Source organism: Uranotaenia lowii, chromosome 1 (genome assembly GCF_029784155.1).
Source record: "Uranotaenia lowii strain MFRU-FL chromosome 1, ASM2978415v1, whole genome shotgun sequence".
Classification (NCBI taxonomy): domain Eukaryota; kingdom Metazoa; phylum Arthropoda; class Insecta; order Diptera; family Culicidae; genus Uranotaenia; species Uranotaenia lowii.
The window spans coordinates 131,545,133-131,566,670 of record NC_073691.1 but is presented as its reverse complement, the minus strand read 5'-3'; the positions used below and the strand labels follow the sequence as shown (position 1 = coordinate 131,566,670).

Here is a 21,538-nt window from a genome sequence, read left to right as displayed (position 1 = left end):
ATTTTATAACTGTGCAATGATTTTTATGTCCGGAGCTTTAAATTTTGGTTTTGAACGAAATTTCTATTCGAATTCGTTTTCTGGTGTTTCGGAAATACTGACCTAAGAATAATGATCATCAATTCGTATAATTTATAAATAACTTACCAAAATTAATATTCATTTAAAACTTTGATTCTGATATAATTTGATTAGTATCAGTTAAATTTATTACTTGTCGAATTTGTGTGATGGTCATGCGTGAGGAAAGGGCTTTAGAAATCAGTTCCCTACTTTATTAGGCGTTTTTGGTAAAGTTATTATTTCTAGCCTAATTTGAATTTCGAAAACCCCCCCCATTGACGGGTCCTTCGCACGGGCCTGTTTTACACTATAAAGAAAAATCAGAATTAATGATCAGATGTGAAACCACGAGTTTCAAAAGAGGTATTCAGAAACCAAATAACTTTGCATTAGTGCTCAAAAATAAATTCTAAAGCATTTAAGAAGTTTAAACAAAAATAAAAATAATACAAATATTGGATTTAAAATAAGGTTGCCCGGTTTTATTCGGATTTGCCCAGATATTTTATACACAATTTGACAAAAAATTGGTCCGGCCCGATTGCTCGGATTTTATTAAATAAAGCTCGCATTTTATCAGGATTTATTCACTCTATTTGCCAAAACAAGCAAAAAAAAACATATTGTGTTGTAAAATTCTTTATTTACGTGTCCAAAACGAAAATATCATTTAAAAACTGCTGATTGGTTATGAAGTTTTATTTTATTGATTTGTGTTGAATAATTCCTAGGTTTTGACCAAATTTGCCCGGATATTTAGTCGAACATTTTAAAATAAAATGTCCAGATTTTGTCAGGATTTTAGATACAATAGCCTGGATTTGTCTGGCCCGGCTACATCCTGTAAATATTCTGGCAACCTTAGCGTTAATACAGAATAATTTGAACCACAGAATAAAAAATTATAATCGAGAATCAGAGCTCAAATAAATAGCTCATATTTTCATAATTGTTATTTAATTTATTTTCAATTTTGAAATAAAAGATTTCTGGAAAAATCCTGAATTTGTATTTCGAATTCGGTAAACAAATTTTAACACGATTGAATTTGTGGATTTTCGCTTAAGCAAACAAATTTCAATGTTTAGTTTGCTTTTTAATGATTTTTACCAAATGCAAAATTAAGAGTTGCATAGGGGAAAATGAGGATACTTGGTCCCGGGGGATAATTGATTCCTTCGCTATATCTCGAAACAGGAATGTTTTACAAATATCAAATTTTCAAGAAAAAATTGCTAAATAGAATAAAACAACAATGCTGATAATTCAACAAATATTAAAAAAAAAAAATTCGAGTTATTGAACTTTGTTTGAAAATTTAACAAAATGTGATTTGAAGATATTTTTTCATCACTTTGAAATGTTCCTCACATAGAAAAATTATTATGAAAATATTTAATCCAATATGTCTATCGTTCGAGTATAATATGAACTACAATTTTTTCTTTTTTTTTAAGGATTAAGGATGATTCATCCCTTTTGAACTTCATAATGCCATATTTTCCAAACAGCAGTAAACTCTCAATTTTTTTAAGAAAAAGTTTTCCAAAATGTGTGCTATGGGTTTAATTGATCCTATAGTTCAAATGATATATTTTTCTTCTGAATAGATCGTGATCATTGGTTATGATGAAATTACTTATATTCGTCCAATAGCTAATGTTTATCCAGTAATTATCCGATAAAACGGACTAAAAATGCAGTATTTATCTAAAAACTAGAAAATTGAGCCTTAAAGTATGCAATTATTAAATCATAGCATACAAACTTTTTGAATTCTCTTTGTCTGATACTTACAAACTGTGAAATTAGAACTAATATGGCAAAAAAAAAAAATCAACGGACCTTTTATCTTCTAATTTGAGTCGATTTTTGCCTAGGGTCTGGGCACTCTGAATTTAGGATAAAGTCTCCTTTAGTAAAGGCTCAAGTCTCCTGTAACTTAAAAAATATCACTTTTTTTTTGTCTCACGAAAAAGCTTCTAGTTAAACTACAAGTTCGTGTATCGTTCTGATTTTTGGAGTATACAAACTTGACATTACACGCTGTCATAAAATGCAAAACGAATTGCAAAATTTTCCAAAAATGATATGATGAAAATAAGAAAAGGTGATCAAGTATCCCTATTCTCCACTGAAATTTGTAGAGAAGGATGAAAAAATTCTAGTCCTAAGGTGTTAAGTGGTGAAAGTCTAAAATGAAATAATTAGTTTTAATATTTTCAGTCATCTAATCTAAACGTTGTTGAGTTGATATCATTTCTTGTTTGAGCTTATAACTTAATAAATTTACAACATATAACACGTTGAATCCATAATCAAAACTTTTGACAAAAGTTTACTTAAATATAAACAATATATTAATGTACAACCTTCATTCAAAGCAGATTTCGGTTTCGAAACATCAAAGTTTAGAATTGAAAAGCCAAGATTAACTTCAAAATTACATTTTTCAAATAATGGACTTGAAAATTATTATGTTCTTTTTTTAATTTGAAGTATAAAAATCATTACCTAATGATATTAATAATATTTATTTATAAAAAAAACTATCAAAACCTTTTAAAATGTGAAGTTGAGCATTCAAACAACATAAAGGGGTCTAACGGGTAAAAAAAACACCATTTTCACGATTTTTTTTCTAGAGGTATCGTTCAAACAAATGTATTCAAATTTTTTGCATTATACAAAGCATTGTTAAAAGAACATTTAGTAATTTTTTCGTAGAAAAATATTGAAAAATGAACCGTTGAAGGAGCACTTTCGAGGACGCCTTTTAGAAAACAGGATTTTCGGTGGACACTGTATCTCAGCACAGAATCATCTGAAGTCAAAAAATCAGAGCAAAATATTTTTAATAGATGTTTTTCTGAACCCCAACGTTTTTATTTAACTGAAAATTTGGGCTTGTGATATAGCTCAGTTGGCAAGTCTGTTGCCTCCTGAGCCGATGTCCGCGAGTTCAAGCCCAAGAGTAAACATCGAACGCAGTTGTACCGGATAGTTTTTCAATAACGATTCGCCAACTGCAACGTTGATAAAGTCGCGAATGCCATAATGATGGTAAAACGACTATAATCGAAACAAAAAAAAATTAACTGAAAATTTTTTTTATGAAATTTTTGTGGCTGTTTGAAGTAAAAACTACGATTTTTCACGAAAAAATTCGCCATTTTTAATCTGTAAAATCTCTCCAAAGTAAAAAAAAAGAAAAACGTTGGGGTCTGGTATTTTATATGCAGAAAATATGTTCCAAATTTGAAAAGAATCGGATAAATAGTTTTCAAATGACGATGTCCACGGACTTTAAAAATGTGCTTTCGAGAAAAACGCGTTTGAAATTTCTGCTCTGGCTTTCTTGCAGTATTAGATAGGAGGAGATAAAGGCCTATAATTTCTACAGTTTTGCTTCAATTGTCTTGAAAATTTGACACAACATTCTTGAAATGTTTTACAATAAGAAAATTAAAAAAAAAAAATCGATTTTTTGAAAGTGTTAGACCCTACCCCCTCCCCCCCCCCCCTCCCCCTTAAGCAATTTATGCGCTGCGGGAAACTTAAAAAAATTAAAGTTTGTTAGCTTTAATTCGAATAATGTACTGCAGAGCATATGACGTAATCAATAACTTTAAGCTATTATTCCTGCATCACAAATCAGATTTCAAATGTTCAGATAGTTCGTTTATTGAAAACCTTTTTTCAGAAATTTCAGAAATAAATACGGACAATTACATCCAATTCTGAAAACATTACCAGAAATAGCTGGTCCAATGTAACGATGGCTATTGGCTATTTTAAAAAGCAAACTTCAACCGACCGTAATCGATCGTTAATCCTTTGATTAATTCAGTTTTGATAAAAAAAAACCTACAGCCGAAAATATCTACATGTATTTCCAACGACCTCTCACACAACTTGACATAAACAGACCAATAAAATAATCTTAACATAGCTACACTTAGCTACATCGGATCTCGTTCCTTTACGGTGTACATTCTTGTTCTTCGAATTTTTCCTCTTTGCTTTTATCCATCGGGCGGATGAGAGGTTTTTTTTCCCGAGGAGCATACAAGTGGGTGGCTCGCCTTGCCGAAAATGGACAGTGGGAAAAAGTGAAATGGGGTGGGTAGCCTGCCTGCCAGTAAGGTTAATGGAGCACGTTCGCCGAAAGCTACCAAGAGCAAAGAACAGAGAACGCGAGAGGCTTGAAGAAGAGAGCGGCCAGAAAACAACCTTTGGAAGGAAGAAAGGAAAGGTTTCGGGGGGTTCTGGTGATTGGGGGAGAAGCAAATTCACTTAAAACATTCAGCAATAGCCGAACTAGAAGGAATAGCAGCAAGTGAGCAGAAGAACAAACGAAACGAACGACGCTCGCCTATTGTATGTGTGCTCTTGCACGTGAACCTGTGACTGTATGTGTGGATGTGTGGGAAAAAACGATTTTAATGATTTTTCTTCCTCGGTTTTCTGTCTCCGTTGAAAGGATTCGAATGTGAAAATTCTTTGCAGAATTGTTAGCATTTTCGGGGGCGAATTTGGAAAAATTCTTTATTTCTAGAAGCAGATTCTCACCTTGCTGCTCCGGATGAAAAAGCACCCGGAATTCGTGCTGTCACACATTTGAGCAATGATTGCTGCTGATTCCGAGGCTGTAAATTCTGGATACTACTGGAATAAATCTCTGGTCCCACTGGACACATTTGATATGTATGAAACTATCACGTCAATTGGCGTTGTTCGCTTTCTGAAAGCTTTCCGGGAGCCAACTCACTATGAATCACAAGTTTTTCCCATTAGTTGAAACCATCGAACTTTACACACTAACTATTAATTGATATCTGCCAAGCTCATTCGCCAAGGCTTTGCCGTACACAATTGTACAGAGCGAAAATTGCTTATCCAATTTTATCACAACCCAGCTTCATTCCACTAAGATTTGGCACACAAGCACACTTTTTGCAATCGGCGAGCAAACAAATATGAAAACAGGAATCTTCTACCATTCTATACTTATAGATATCACTTATCCCTCCAGAAGATGATAAGAGCCCAAATCCAGAACCATTCCCAAACTCTCCTGTAGCTGCTTCTATTCCAATTGCTGTTCTGTTCCGTGATTCTGTTTCAGCTTCTGCTGCTACTTGCTAGTTAGTTACTGTCCTTGGCATAAACCAAAGCATTCGGGGAAATTCTTGCGAGGAAAAATCCCGATTATTCCTGGCCACAGTGCTCTTCTGCTGTAGCTACACACTATCCTGGAGATTCCAGTGATTTTTTCCGTCAAGCAGCGCGCACTCAACCGTCTTTGACGTCGTCTTCTCGGTTTCTGAATTCCATCCGACTTCTTTAAATCCCGTGCAGCTAGCAAACGACACGAGAGGAGGACATTCAAATATGGCGCTTTTTTCCACCCACCACATCGTGACATCCAGCCAGTCAGTGGTGATAAAGACGTGGGTAAGGGTGCTAGTGTATGTGTGTCCTGTATGTCAGGGCATACTAGCTGTCGAAGGTTGTGGTTGTGATGCATAAAAGGACAACGTGCTCGAAAGCTTTCCGTTCTCATCCGGCAGACCAGATCCCTAGTTTTCTCCGATCCGATTCGCTCACGTCGGTGGTGCTAAGAAAGCTCTATCGACTCTCAGCTGAGGTGCTAGGGCAATGCTTGTATGTAGTAAGGTAGTCAAATAGTAAATTGTATGATGACCAGCCAGCGGGTGGGAGTGTAATCGAAAACCGTAGAGTAGATAGTACTGGTCAGTCAGTAGTATACAACCGATTCTGGTACATTGAGTGACTCGGCAATCACCGTTTTTTATCATTGATAACTGTACTTTAATTAAACTAATGTTGCAGCTGGAATTAAACGCTGTATAAGGGGGTTTTCTATGATTTTTTTTTTTATTTGTACAGAAGTTTGTTTGAGAAAGTCATGAGCTTTCCATAATGAACACAAGTTTTGACATAATCATTTTATGGTTAGATACTGATGATCCACAGAAAAAAAATCATCCAGATTAAAAAAATCAAACCATTATACTCGAAAGTTTGAGATGAGAACGAGATTTGCAGAGAGGGAATCGCTGAGGTGGTCTAGTGGATAGGCTGGCGCGAGTCTGGTTTCGCGTTGCCAGGCTACTGGGTTCGAATCCCATAAAGCGGGCCATAGACTACACCACATTTGTACAAATGCGATGATTCAACGACGGCTGTTTGATTCTGTGCTCGCCCACACACGACACGAACATATTTCACGCGAACACAAACGATTGCAGGCTAAAACAGCAACAGCAACAAAAAAAAACAACAATCACCACCCCGACTGGGGCTGAGTAAATTAACTAAATTTTGTACAAACACCATACCACAGAGGGTTGTTTGTACAAAATATTTCGATCCCGGCCGATTTTACTCAAACCGTTGGCCGCTCACTCCGACAGCAACAAGCTGGATTCCGATCCGGATGAACATGTGTGGACCACATCACAACGCTACGAATAATACTGGAATAAATCAACGAATTCCAGGGTTCTCTGCTGGTGTTCGTTGATTTCGAAAAAGCATTTGACCGACTGAACCACAAAACATCTGGGCTGCTCTAAGACGACGAGGCGTCCCAGAGAAACTAGTCCATCTCATCGAAGCACAGTACGAGTCCGAACCAATCCCGGTAACTGCTGGAGTGAGACAAGGATGTATCTTATTACCGCTACTCTTTCTCATTGTAATGAATGAGATCTTAACTGGATCGATTGATTGTAGACCAAACCGAGGATTGCCGTGGAATCCTTCGACAATTGAGCAGCTGGACGACCTTGACCTGGTAGACGATATTCTTCTGCTCGCCCAAAGGCAACAAGACATGCAGAGCAAACTCGACAACCTCACCGAAAGCTCCAAGGCAGCAGGTCTCAGAATGAATGTCGGAAAGACCAAGTCGATGTAAATCAACACAAAAAATCGTTCCAATTTCTTTGTAGCTGGACAACAGGTTGAGAACGTGGAGTGCTTCCAGTATCTTGGTAGCCAGATTACGCCTGACGATGGTACCAAGAAAGACATCGAAATCCGGATCAGAAAGGCTCGATTTGCGTTAGCGAGTCTCTACGAACGAAAATCCGAATATTCAACTCAAACGTCAAATCCGTATTGCTGTACGGGTGTGAAACTTGGTGCACATATGCGGTGACGACGCGAAAACTGCAAGTTTTTGTGAATCGCTGCCTGCGGAACATCATCCGCGCTTGGTGGCCAGGTAACTGGATCTCAAACGTGGAACTTCATTGCCGGTGTTCTCAAAAGGCGCTAGAAATCGAGATTCGGGAACGAAAGTGGAGATGGATTAGGCACACGTTGCGAAGAGATGAAAACGAGATTTGCAGAGAGGCGCTTGACTGGAATCCAGATGGGCATCGCAGAAGAGGCAGGCCCAAAAGCTCGAGGCGGCGTAGTCTAGCCGCTGGAATCCGCACAGTTGACGAGAACCTTGGCTGGCAGCAAGTGAAGACGCTGGCTCCGGATCGCCAGCAGCGGAGATCTTTTATTTCAGTCCTACGCGGCGGTCAATCGGCGCCGTACCCTTAGGTAGGTAGGGGGTTGGCCACTCATTCAAGCAGTGCCATACAAGAGATTTTCAGGAAGGGGCTTAACTGGATTCCAGATGGGCATCGAAGAAATGGCAGGCCCAGAAGCTCGTGGCAGCGTAGTCTAGCAGCTGAAATACGTAAGCAGTTGGAGAGAGCCGTGGCTGGCAGAAAGTAAAGACGCTGACTTTGGATCGCCAGCAGTGGAGACCTTAAATTACACTTACAAATTAAATTCTCTGGAACATGTTCCACAGCCTTTTCGGGTGAAATATACTGATCCGAACGTAAATTAGACACCGGATCAATCAAAAAAAGTTTTTCGTCTGAGAACACAACGATCTGCTGCTTTTTCTAAAACTTAAACAGATATCACTTCGAGCTCTCAAAACACAGTGCTTCGTTATCATTTGGCGTTTTGCTCTTTCCTTTGATGATGCGTTTAAGTCATCTCTGAATTGATCTTACTGGATTCCGCTCCTTTTCCGTCTTGACCAATTTTAACACTATTACAATGCGTGCAGCCCGAGGCCTTCCACCATCGCATCCGTCTTTCGTGGATATGGATCATCAAGAAGAGAATTTATCATGCGGTAAAAAGTCGCTAGATGGCATGCTACAGCCACCGCAATTTGCTTGGAAGACTTTCGGGCGAGCAGCAAACTTGTGTACGGGAGAAGCAGGCTGGATGTGACTATTAATTATTTATTTTTAAATACTTTATACCCAGATGTCTGTGTTATATACATTGAAGTTAGTGATGAATCTCATCAATTCTGGTCACCTTAACGTTAGCACTTTGTGAGTTCTTCCTACCGTTTGCCTTTGTATTTTGAGTGTTGTCAATTCTTCATTGTTGCTTTTCTATTGTAACTTATGAGCGGGAAAAGTTGTAATGGTAGATGACCCAATATTGTACTTTCCTTATTACGTAGACTCTCGAAAAGTGAAGATGTATTTAAAATATTTGTAAATTGTTAGAAAATAAAATGTTTGCGTTACTTGAATATGTTTTCGACACTGTGCTCCAGTTTGATGAAGCTGAGGAAACACCCATCCCGTCTACCAATCCGGAAAAATAACCCTGGACAAAACATTGGTGCCGTGACCAGGATGGGAAAGCTTTCGCCAAGAGTTTGTTACTCTCGCAGCGTTAGGCTACCCCATCCTGGGCCCTAACCTAACATCGATCATGCTTGAGGTACCACATCAGCCAATAAGCCGCCGTTAGTATCGAGCCCTGAACAGAACCAGATGACCCTTTTATGTACCGCAACCTGATAGCAGCCTGAAACAACGACCCGATTCCAGTTAAAAATTGTTCCCAGTCACCCCATTACCAATTGATCCAGCCTATAAAACGGTAAATAATGTAACCCGGATGGATTGCACTGGTATTCAGATCCAATAAATACCAGCCATACGGACATCATCTGATGTGCTTGCTTCCGTCAAGAACACGCTACGAATGGTTTGTCGCAATTCATTCATATGCATCCAAGGATTTCTGTTAGACCCATGTTCCAGAAGAACCGGAATCCAGTTTGACCCAATCCCAAGGAAGACAACGATAGTGCGCAGTACGTTGAGCTGCCCCACCATAATATTCCTTCAGTCCTGGTCAGTTGAACGTCTCGGATGGAAGGTACTGATGTCCACTGCCCAACATCAGCCATCCGGGAACCTGCCGTACTGACCTCCGGTCAGTGCTCACTTTGTACGAACTGCAAAGGTAGTGTGCCGTCAACTCTGGTCTTAAGCATCCAGATACCAGAAGAGCAGATGGTCCCGACGTGATGAAAATCCACAGTCCAGCGGTCGACAATCCGAGGTACCTACCAGGTTTTGTCCAAATTGATTTCCAACTCCAGGAGCAATCGATCCAGCATTCGTTGTAGGATATTCGGCATGTGTATGCGGTCACTAGGACGCTAATTATGACCTTTAATACGTTCGAAAATGTGATGAAAACATTATAGTGAAACGAAATCAAAAAAAAATCTAGGGCTGGCAATTTAAAACTTTCGTTTTAGGTGGCCAGTATGTTGTATCTCAACAATGTTGGTCACCTTAGAACGAGCGTTACGATACGTCTGATTTGTTTGCTTCTATTGTGAATTTGCTTAATGTTGCCAGTTTGATCGTTACTGTTTAAATTTGTTCTGATTTTAGCGGGAAAAAGTGTAATGGATGATTAAAGCCAAATAAACATTCCTTTTAGTTTTGAATCTTACACAAGATAAGATGTGTTTTTTCTTGTCCTAAAAATCTCCACAACGGTCTGCATCCAACATTTGGTGCCGTGACTAGGATTGGGCGGCTTTCGCCGGAAGTTGAATACCTTTTGACACTGCGTTAAGCCACCCTCCTACCGCCTCAAGGTAAAACTACGTATTCGGTCGTGGCCCTAGATCGATCCACCGATTTCATCTGATACCGAGATCCGAACAACGCCGTTGCTGAAACATGGAGCTACCCTAGCTAGTGACCAAACTCGTACGATGACCCAGCTCCAATTTAGCGACAATTCCCGTGTAAAATTATCCCCGTTCCTGATGTGTTAATAGAGATAGTGACCCTTGACCCTAAATTGTGATGTTACCCACCTACGACCCAGTTCCGATTGTTCAAGGCCCTGTGTTACCTAAGAGTAGCAGTCCCCGTTCCCGATCAGTTATCCGATCCGGATGGGTTGTACTGGTCCATCCGAACCAGCCATCCGGGTACTTGCCGTACTGACTGTCCGGTCAGTACTAGCTTCCAAACGTACGTCCCAGGTATTTTGGAAGTGAATGTGCCAATTTCTGATCACCTTTGTTTCCGGATCCCACGCCAACACAGCAGTCCCGAAGGTTTATCCAATCAAACGGCATTCCAGATGAAGTTGGAATCCAGGTTCCAAGAGTCGACGCGACAATCCATTTTACCTACCAATCCAGCATTAAATGGTCCGATCTGCCAGTTGAGTTTCCCGTTCTTGTGTACTGGAATGACCGCTCAAAATCAAGTTTGAACTTTCCTGTACGAAGCTCCCTTTAATCATCGATTAGTTTTCAACTGAAGGTGCACCGAAATTGAGATAACTTGCAGATACAAATGAAAACAAATAAATTAGGGTTATCAATTCTAAAACAATCGTTTTAGGTGGCCGGTATGATGAATCTCATCAATACTGGTCACCTTAACGTTAGCACTTTGTGAGTTCTTCCTACCGTTTGCCTTTGTATTTTGAGTGTTACCAATTCTTCATTGTTGCTTTTCTATTGTAACTTATGAGCGGGAAAAGTTGTAATGGTAGATGACCCAATATTGTACTTTCCTTATTACGTAGACTCTCCAAAAGTGAAGATGTATTTAAAATATTTGTAAATTGTTAGAAAATAAAATGTTTGCGTTACTTGAATATGTTTTCGACACTGTGCTCCAGTTTGATGAAGCTGAGGAAATACCCATCCCGTCTACCAATCCTTAAAATTAACCCTGGACATAACAGTTAGTTTTATGCTGAAATCTCCTTCAGTTTTCGAGAAAACAATTTTCTTATAAAAGTTGTCTACTTTGCCGACGCTATCTACGTTTTAAGCTAAATTTCGTTTTTTTGGCAATAATTTAGTACAATTAAAGAAAACGACTCACGTAACATCTCATAAGGGCGAAACCAGCACTCGGCTTCAATCGAGAAAAATGGGTTTGAGATTTCTGAGCATCTTAGTGAAACCAACAAAAATTCAAATACCTTTAGTTCAAAACCAATGCTCAATATTTACTTATCGTTCGTTGTTTATCAAAAATAGTGCATTTTTTTTTCAAAAAGTTTTTGATATTCGCAAGGTTTTGTTTTGTATTCCAGTTATACCTGGAAGTTTTCTCCAACTAATCGACCGTTTTGTAATGGTATTGCAAATAGGGGAGATAAGGGCAAAACGAGCAACCGGGTCATCCTAAGCACTTCTCTTTTCTACAAAAGTTTGCATTTTCTTGAATAAATTTGCATGAAGAATAGTTTCGTACTTCCTACAGTATTATTTTTTCACGAAAAAAAGAAATCTTCTTATCATCTTTACAGAAATATTTCAACAAAAACATCTAGGATCTCAAGTGACGGAAATAATATAATTTTCAAGCACCAGGAAATAAACTTTTATGATCCTTGAATCATCATGATCTTTAATGTACGTACTGCAACATGATAAACACATTGTTCCTCAATTTTCACCATCATTATTTTTTCGATTTTTCACTTAGGGGAGATAAGGGCATAATGGCCACCTTAAGGAAAACGCTTATTTAACCATAGAGAACAGCTATAATATGTGAATTATATCATTGTTTCGTGTTAGGACACTCAAATAATCTATTGCCTAATTGGATGAAACTTGAAAAAGTAGATAAAAACGTTTAAAAATGCATTTTAAAAATGTTTGCCAAAAGCTGAAAACCAGTCACTGTAGGGGCATAATGAGAACCCCCCTGGGGCAGTATAAGCACCATTAATCAGGGCACGATGAGCGTTTTCTGCCTGGGAATCTAGCAGCGAATTCGACTCGATGAAGTCAACTGAATAATAGAGCTACAACTTGACTTGTTTCATCTGACGATTTGGCCTATTGGTAAGGTGTCGGAGAGGTAATCAGTAGACTCGAGTTCGATTCCTAGTCAAGGTGATTTTTGTTTGCATTTATCAATCATAATCGATGCATTTTGCACTAAACGATGAGGCGTAGATTCATCAAACAAAGCAATAACAAAATAATCTAGGTCTGTTTGTAGAATTCAAAGAATCAACACATGCTCATGTTTCTGGTGATTTGTTTGACGGATGATGCTACTAACCGTATAATGTAACAATGAAAAATATCAATCATGAATGGTATGTGAAAAAAACCCTCGAACAGGAATCGAACTTGAGTCTACTGATTATCTCTCCGACACCTTACCAATAGGCCAAACCGACAGATTAAACAAGTCAAGCTGTAGCTTTATTATTCAGTTGACTTCATCGAGTTGAATTCGCTGCTAGATTACAAGGCAGAAAACGCTCATCCTGCCCTGATTAATAGTGCTCTGTTCGCCCCAGGTCAACAAATTTAAGTAAAAACTTTAAAGTTGATGAAAATGCAAAATCAAAATTTTTATGATGGTTAAAATAGAGAAACAATTTGTAAATCATGTTGCAGTGCGTACATTTCAGATCAAGATGATTTCAATATCATAAAAGCTTATTTGGTGGTGCTCAAACATTATAATATTTTCGTCACTTGAGAACTTAGTTGGTTATTATTAAATATTTCTGTAATGATGAAAGGATATTTCTTTTTTAGTGAAAAATTAATCCTATAGGTTGTACGAAACAAATCCTCATGAAAATTTGTTTTAGAAAATATGTACTTTTGTAGCAAAAAGGAGTGCTTATTATGCCCTGGGTGCACGTTATGCCCTTATCTCTCGTAAATCAATTTTAAAACGCGTTTTTACTTTAATTTGTTTTCTCTGGGCGAACAGAGCACAATTTATCGGGGCATGATGAGCGTTTTCTGCCGTAGCATCTAGCTGCAAATTCAACTCGATGTAGCAAACTGAATGATTGAGCTACAGCTGCACCAGTTTACATATGACAATTTGGCCTATTAGTAAGATGTCGGAGAGGTAATCAGTAGGCTAGGGCTCAATTCCTGTTCAAGGAGATTTTTTTTGTTTACCAAACATGATCGATTATTTTGATTGTTGCATTATATGACTAGTAGCATCTTGACGGGTGATGCAAAGCACCAAAAACATAATGTATGAGTGTGTGTGTGAACTGTTTGAGTTCTACAAACAGTCCCACATTATTTAAGTATTCTTTTGTTTGATGGATCTACGCCTCACCGCTTAGTGTAAAATGCATCGACCATGAATGGTAAATGGAAAAAAATCACCTTGAACAGGAATCGAACTCGAGCCTACAAATTATCTCTCCGACATCTAACCAATAGGCCAAATCGTCAGATGAAACAAGTCAAGCTGTAACTCTATCGTTTAGTTGACTTCATCGAGTCGAATTCGCTGCTAGATTCCATGACAGAAAACGCTCATCGTGCCCCGATAAATGTTGCTTATACTGCCCAAGTGGGGGTTCTCATTATGCCTCTGTAGTGACTGATTTTCAGCTTTCGGCAAAAATTTTTGAAATGCATTTTTAAACGTTTTCATCTACTTTTCAAGTATCAGGCAGTTAGGAAATAGACTTTTTTAGTGTATGAACACGAAACAATGATGTAAGTCACATATCATAACTGTTTTCTATGGTTAAATAAGTGTCTTCCTTAAGGTGGCCATTATGCCCTTATCCCCCCCTACGTTGGTATCGGATAGCAGTTAAGTCAATTCGTAAATGTGTCTCCAAAAAGTGGAGAATATGCTAATTCAACATTAATGATTTGAGCAATCTAAAAGTGAACTGATTTACGATAAATGGGCGGTCCTTAAATTGACACTCTATCCGGTCTCTCTCTTTCTTCCTTCGATCGGTTCGTAAAAAGAAAATCTCACATAAGAACTATAGCGTAAATAATATCAATTGATGAGTTGGCGTCGTGTTAACATATCGGACAGCGAACCAAGGTTGCCGAAATCACAGAAAAATCTATAATTTTACAGAATTTTGAGCGAAATTTCATCACAGAATCTGTGTCACTCACAGATCACAGAATTTTGAAATTTTGCATAGATTTCACAGAATTTTGAAATTCTGATCGTTTTTTTATGTATATTTTTGAGCCAATATTTATTTTAGATTTCTTACACCAATTCGTGAACATTTGATGAGCCTGGATGATTTTTCCTAAGAATTTTATTAAAGCGCATGCTTTTTGTTTGTGTTTGATATGACTTTTCAATAGAATTGATAAAAAAAAATAACGTCACAGAAAACTGTCACAGATTTCTTGGGAAAAAATCACAGAAAAGCAGAATTTGTTTTGTCAAAAACACAGAATTTATTTCGGCAACCTTGCAGCGAACTCGAAGGACTGGAGTTTAAATCTCTTTCGAGGAAATTTTTTTTCGTTTTGCTCAAACTACTTAAAATCGTCATTGTAAATATATCGCCTCCACTTTTGTAGCTATATGCTCTTTTGGTTAGATTAATACAATCTTTTTATTTGGGATATTTGTTTGCATAACTCCGTTGTTCCTGCGATATACCTCCTTAAATATTTGCTGGGAGTCTTCTTTTAGAAGCCTACAAATGTAATTGTTTTACAAAAAAAAAACAGTTTGTCAGTGTTTACCCCATACGATTATGAGCTTTAATGCTTAAAAATCCATATTTTCTTACGAAGCCGCATGTGGCTAGGCTACAGCCATGTTGAACACATTTAATTTAATTTCTTATCCTATTTTGAGTTTTTATAAGGTTTCTCAGGCATAAGATGAAATCAGTAAAACAAAGCTTTTTCTTATATTTGATCCATACAAAGTCAGTGGAAACGTTACACAACTGTATGGATTTTCTTAGAGATTTCAATCACGGCGATGATCTCTTCTTTTTTTAGAAAAAGGGGGGATGAGTGCTTTTCCTAATGTAGTTGTAATTTCCAATGAGTTTGGTATTACATGCGAATTTTGGCACGAGTAGATGGTTCATTATAGCAATGAACGATTTCTATTTACAAAACGTGGGCTTACCTATAGGATTCAATAAAAAATAATTTTTCGTTTGAATTACAACTTAGACAATTCAACTCTAAATATAAATCTGTTTTTATAACTGATTTGTTCTAGTTTGGATGTAAATCGGGCTTTAGAAGTTGCTATTTGAATAAGAACGTTCAAAAGATGAAATAATTCTAATGGCATGAATCTTAATCGGTTTCCTTTTCTGAGTTGTCAGTTAGTGATTGAACTTTTTACAACCAATGGTGTAATATTATTTTTCCAGGGTTTCTTCAGAAACTCCTAAGTAATTCGTACTGGAATGCTCCAGTTCGATGTCCGTTCAAACTGGACGCTCAGGTGGAAACGGTTCCGCCAATAAATCATGCTTTCCTGACGTCATCAAAATTGCACAAACCCGTTGAAGTTGATAGCAGTTGTGTTTCACGTGTCCGATCATCCCCCCATACCGCTTAGCCAAGTTTTTAATCTCCTTCCTACACGATAATCAGAATCAACCACATTCCAGCACTTTTTTTCCGCTACACGAATTAGTTTTAGTAATTCGGTAAATATTCTCCCTTCCTCCCTCTTTTTTTTAGGCTGACCCCATCGGAAGCGTCCGGTAATCATCGAATTATCAGAATTGGACTTCTGCTCTGAGGCGCACTTCACATTGGTATTGGTAAGGAATCGAAAGCGCACGCTCCACGCAATCGTTCACGCTTTCCCGAATGTGTTGGTATGTGTCGATATTTTAGGGTAACAAACAGAGCGCGGTTTTCGTTCATGAAAAGTTCGTCCTTGCCACTGCTTCTTCAGATTTTATTTTTGGATTTTTTGCTTCCTCTGTTGTTTTACCATTCCGTTCCATTCCATTCTCAGTTACCACAACGAACTGGAGAAGAGCGCTGTTTTCGGGTTTCGTCTCGTTTGACACGTTTGACAATATTCGGGCATTCCGGAGTAGAGCGTCTCCAATACCAATACAACTTGATGAAGACGACGTTAAGGTCTTCTCAAACGCGGAAACCTAATTGACGAACGTAGAAATAGTTTTCGATTTCAACTAATATCCTGTCTAACGAATCAACCGTGTAGTGGAAACGTTGCCAACGTTGAAGGAATTCGGGGAAAGCTGGAATGTAAAATTGATAGTTTCCTTTGTGGGGAGGGACCATTCTCTGACGGGGAATGTGGAAGGAACGAGGACTATGTTAAAAACTGTTTGTACTAAAAATAAACCACCCAAGAGGGATTGTTGGTTATGTTTCATTTCTTCCCTACTAGTCCACTTGTCACCCACAATCTACTCACTTACTCTTGGTTAACAGTGGTATTGTTAGAGGCAAATTGTTACACGAAACTTCTTAATTGAGTCGGTTGCAGAGTTGTTATTTTACTTTATCAAATGTAACTTTCTGTTGAGTAACTTTGCAGTGTATTGATTCTATAAATATTCTCTTAATGTTAACTGAAATAACTTCCAAGTGAAGTCATACATAAAATAATATAGCTATTTACACAAAAAAGGTCTTGAAGTGGTGCTGAAATGCATTTTCAGAAGATGTTTGCTGGCTCGTGTCATTTTTAAACAGTTTACGATCCTGTAATCTCGTAATCAAAAAAATGAATAATTGAGTTGTGGTATAAAAATGTTCCATCTAACCCTGCTGTTACATGATGCTCCGTTTGACGGTACATCAGAACCCGTAAGAATTAGTTTTTTTTTTGTAATTGGTGGAAAACCAGAACGAAAGACATTTCACTCCAGATTTCTGAAAAATCAATTAATGCAATACATTTTTGTGTTTTGTTTAATCGTAATCCAATTAATTCCTCTTTTCTCTATGCTCGAGGAAGGTTTCAACGGGGTGCATAAGTCCAGGGATAAAAAATTCTAAAATAAATACACCGAGGTTTTTTGTTACACCGATATACGTACCGCGTAAAAAAACCGTGCAAAAAAACCGTGTTAATTTCCGAAAACCGTGTAAAAACCGTGCTAATTGCGAAAAACCGTGTAAAAAAAGACTTTTAAATGTATGCAGCTCTGAAACTTGAAACAATAAGACATGTAACTTGACACTTCAGACCTGAGACCTGACACCTGAGACATGAGACTTGAGACCTGAAACTTGAGACTTTAGACTTAAGACGTGAGACCTGAGATCTGAGTCTTGCGAACTGGTACCTGAGACCTGAGACCTGACAATTGAGACACGAGACCTGAGAACTGATACGTGATACCTGAGACTTTGACATGACATCTGAGACCTGAGACTTGAGACTTAAGACATGACACCTGAGACCTGAGATCTGAGACTTGAGACCTGAGACCTGAGACCTGAGACCTGAGACCTGAGACCTGAGACATGAGACCTGAGACCAGAGACATGAGACATAAGACATGAGACATAAGACATGAGACATGAGACGTGAGACATGAGACTTGAGACATGAGACATGAGACATGAGACATGAGACATGAGACATGAGACATGAGACATGAGACATGAGACATGAGACATGAGACATGAGACATGAGACATGAGACATGAGACATGAGACATGAGACATGAGACATGAGACATGAGACATGAGACATGAGACATGAGACATGAGACATGAGACATGAGACATGAGACATGAGACATGAGACATGAGACATGAGACATGAGACATGAGACATGATACATGAGACATGAGGCCTGAGACATGGAACATGAGACATCAGACCTGAGACATGAGACATTAGACCTGAGACATTAGACCTGAGACATTAGCCCTGAGACTTGAGACATGAGACATGAGACATGAGACATGAGACATGAGACATGAGACATGAGACATGAGACATGAGACATGAGACATGAGACATGAGACATGAGACATGAGACATGAGACATGAGACATGAGACATGAGACATGAGACATGAGACATGAGACATGAGACATGAGACATGAGACATGAGACATGAGACATGAGACATGAGACATGAGACATGAGACATGAGACATGAGACATGAGACATGAGACATGAGACATGAGACATGAGACATGAGACATGAGACATGAGACATGAGACATGAGACATGAGACATGAGACATGAGACATGAGACATGATACATGAGACATGAGGCCTGAGAAATGAGACATGAGACATCAGACCTGAGACATGAGACATTAGACCTGAGACATTAGACCTGAGACATTAGACCTGAGACATTAGCCCTGAGACTTGAGACATGAGACATGAGACATGACAAAAATGGGTCTCAGGTCTAAGGTCTCATGTCTCAGGTCTCATGTCTCATGTCTCATGCCTCAGGTCTCATGTCTCATGTCTCATGTCTCATGTCTCATGTCTCATGTCTCATGTCTCATGTCTCATGTCTCACGTCTCATGTCTCAGGTCTAATGTCTCATGTCTTATGTCTCAGGTCTCAGGTCTCAGGTCTCAGTTCTCAGGTCTCAGGTGTCAGGTCTCAGGTCTCAGGTCTCAGGTCTCAGGTCTCAGGTCTCATGTCTTAGGTCTAAAGTCTCGTGTCTCGTGTCTGAGATCTCAGGTCTCATATTTCAGGTCTCAAGTCTCAGGTCTAATGTCTCAGGTCTAATGTCTCAGGTCTCAGGTCTCAGGTCTCAGGTCTCAGGTCTCAGGTCTCAGGTCTCAGGTCTCAGGTCTCAGGTCTCAGGTCTCAGGTCTCAGGTCTCAGGTCTCAGGTCTCAGGTCTCAGGTCTCAGGTCTCAGGTCTCAAGTCTCATTGTTTTTTGCTGGAAACCAGCAATTTTTTGCTGGTTTTTGTCCCGCTGACTTTCCAGCAAAATTTCCAGCAATTTAAATTGCTGGAAAAAACAGCAAACGTTAATGCTGGTTTCCAGCAATTCAAATTGCTGGAAAATCAGCAGTCCAGATTGCTGGAAACCAGCTATTTCTTTCAAAACAACCGGCTGTATTTAGTACCATATTTATATTTCAATTCTAAATTAAATATTGAATACTGGCTGTACATATAATGAGCAATGAAAAAGAAATAGTTTCTTCCATTTTTTAAATATGTTTTGTTTATTTTCAAGAACTTTTTTTTTTAATTTTCCAACACCGGCTCAGGGCTGGCAACTTTGTGCCAAAGTGTTGATCATCCGCCACCTGTAAAAATAGCTTTGATTAGAATATTAAAAAAAATTCTCTAAAATTTTTAGAGAAAATCTATCTGTCCAAGAAAAACTCACCCTTGACTCACTGCTTGACTTGTTATCTGGTTGCTAGAATATAATGGAAAATAAAATAATTATATAAATTTAACCAAAATTCGTAAAATAGAATCTCACCTTGCTTCAGCGTACGAACCAAAACCAAACTCCAAATTGACAATTCGATTGCTGATTTTCCAGCAAACTAGATCAATTGCTGGAAAGTCCAGCAATTTTAAAACCGATTGCTGAATTTTCAGCAAAAATGACAAGAACACAAACGAATGCTGAAAAATCCAGCAATTCGAAAACCGATTGCTGGTTTCCAGCAAAAATTTTGATTGCGGAACGTTTCCAGCAATTTTTTTTGCTGGAAATCGAGGCAAAAATTTACAGTGTAGACCTGAGACATTAGACCTGAGACATTAGCCCTGAGACTTGAAACATGAGACATGAGACATGAGACATGAGACATGAGACATGAGACATGAGACATGAGACATGAGACATGAGACATGAGACATGAGACATGATACATGAGACATGAGGCCTGAGACATGGAACATGAGACATCAGACCTGAGACATGAGACATTAGACCTGAGACATTAGACCTGAGACATTAGCCCTGAGACTTGAGACATGAGACATGAGACATGAGACATGAGACATGAGACATGAGACATGAGACATGAGACATGAGACATGAGACATGAGACATGAGACATGAGACATGAGACATGAGACATGAGACATGAGACATGAGACATGAGACATGAGACATGAGACATGAGACATGAGACATGAGACATGAGACATGAGACATGAGACATGAGACATGAGACATGAGACATGAGACATGAGACATGAGACATGAGACATGAGACATGAGACATGAGACATGAGACATGAGACATGAGACATGAGACATGAGACATGAGACATGATACATGAGACATGAGGCCTGAGACATGAGACATGAGACATCAGACCTGAGACATGAGACATTAGACCTGAGACATTAGACCTGAGACATTAGACCTGAGACATTAGCCCTGAGACTTGAGACATGAGACATGAGACATGACAAAAATGGGTCTCAGGTCTAAGGTCTCATGTCTCAGGTCTCATGTCTCATGTCTCATGCCTCAGGTCTCATGTCTCATGTCTCATGTCTCATGTCTCATGTCTCATGTCTCATGTCTCACGTCTCATGTCTCAGGTCTAATGTCTCATGTCTTATGTCTCAGGTCTCAGGTCTCAGGTCTCAGTTCTCAGGTCTCAGGTGTCAGGTCTCAGGTCTCAGGTCTCAGGTCTCAGGTCTCAGGTCTCATGTCTTAGGTCTAAAGTCTCGTGTCTCGTGTCTGAGATCTCAGGTCTCATATTTCAGGTCTCAAGTCTCAGGTCTAATGTCTCAGGTCTAATGTCTCAGGTCTCAGGTCTCAGGTCTCAGGTCTCAGGTCTCAGGTCTCAGGTCTCAGGTCTCAGGTCTCAGGTCTCAGGTCTCAGGTCTCAGGTCTCAGGTCTCAGGTCTCAGGTCTCAGGTCTCAGGTCTCAGGTCTCAGGTCTCAAGTCTCATGTCTCAGGTCTCAGGTCTCAGGTCTCAGGTCTCATGATTTACGTTTTTAGTCTCAGAGCCAAAATTTTCCCAACTTCAAAAAGATTCTAAGTGTTTTCCTTTGAAAAGGACTTAGGAAAGGAATATTTTCTTTCAAAAACCGTGTTAATTCCCGAAAACCGTGTAAAAAAACCGTGTAAAAAACCGCGTAAAAAAAATCTAGGTGTATCCCCATTCCAGAACATATTTAGATGCATAAGATTTTGATCCTGAATATTGACGAGAAGATGATCTGGTTATAGATATGAACGAAATGAAATCAATACCGTCAACTGGGGCATCATGCAACACTTTCCAAATTCAATGGCTTTCAAAGCATTATGTTCACTGATAATCATATCGCTAGTAGGTAAATCAAAAGTATTAAGGTTGATGGGACATCGAATTGGCGTAGTCTGAAAAATTATTGGTTTCACCAGTTATTTTTAAATTTACACAAACATG

At 38.7% G+C, this 21,538-nt stretch overlaps 1 protein-coding gene across 8 annotated transcripts in view; it reads right to left on the bottom strand.

Annotated features, from left to right (window-relative positions):
* LOC129740048 (rho GTPase-activating protein 100F) overlaps positions 1 to 21,538 on the bottom strand; it is a 211,777-nt gene that overhangs the window by 106,167 nt on the left and 84,072 nt on the right. Inside the window, exon 1 of one of the 8 annotated variants that reach the window (XM_055731635.1) lies at positions 4,636 to 5,391. The exons of the other annotated variants lie outside the window; for them this stretch is intronic. Coding sequence (XP_055587610.1) covers positions 4,636 to 4,683 — 48 coding nt within the window. The 5' untranslated portion in view covers positions 4,684 to 5,391. Of the gene's footprint in view, positions 1 to 4,635; positions 5,392 to 21,538 lie in introns of those variants that run through there. 8 annotated transcript variants of the gene reach the window in all.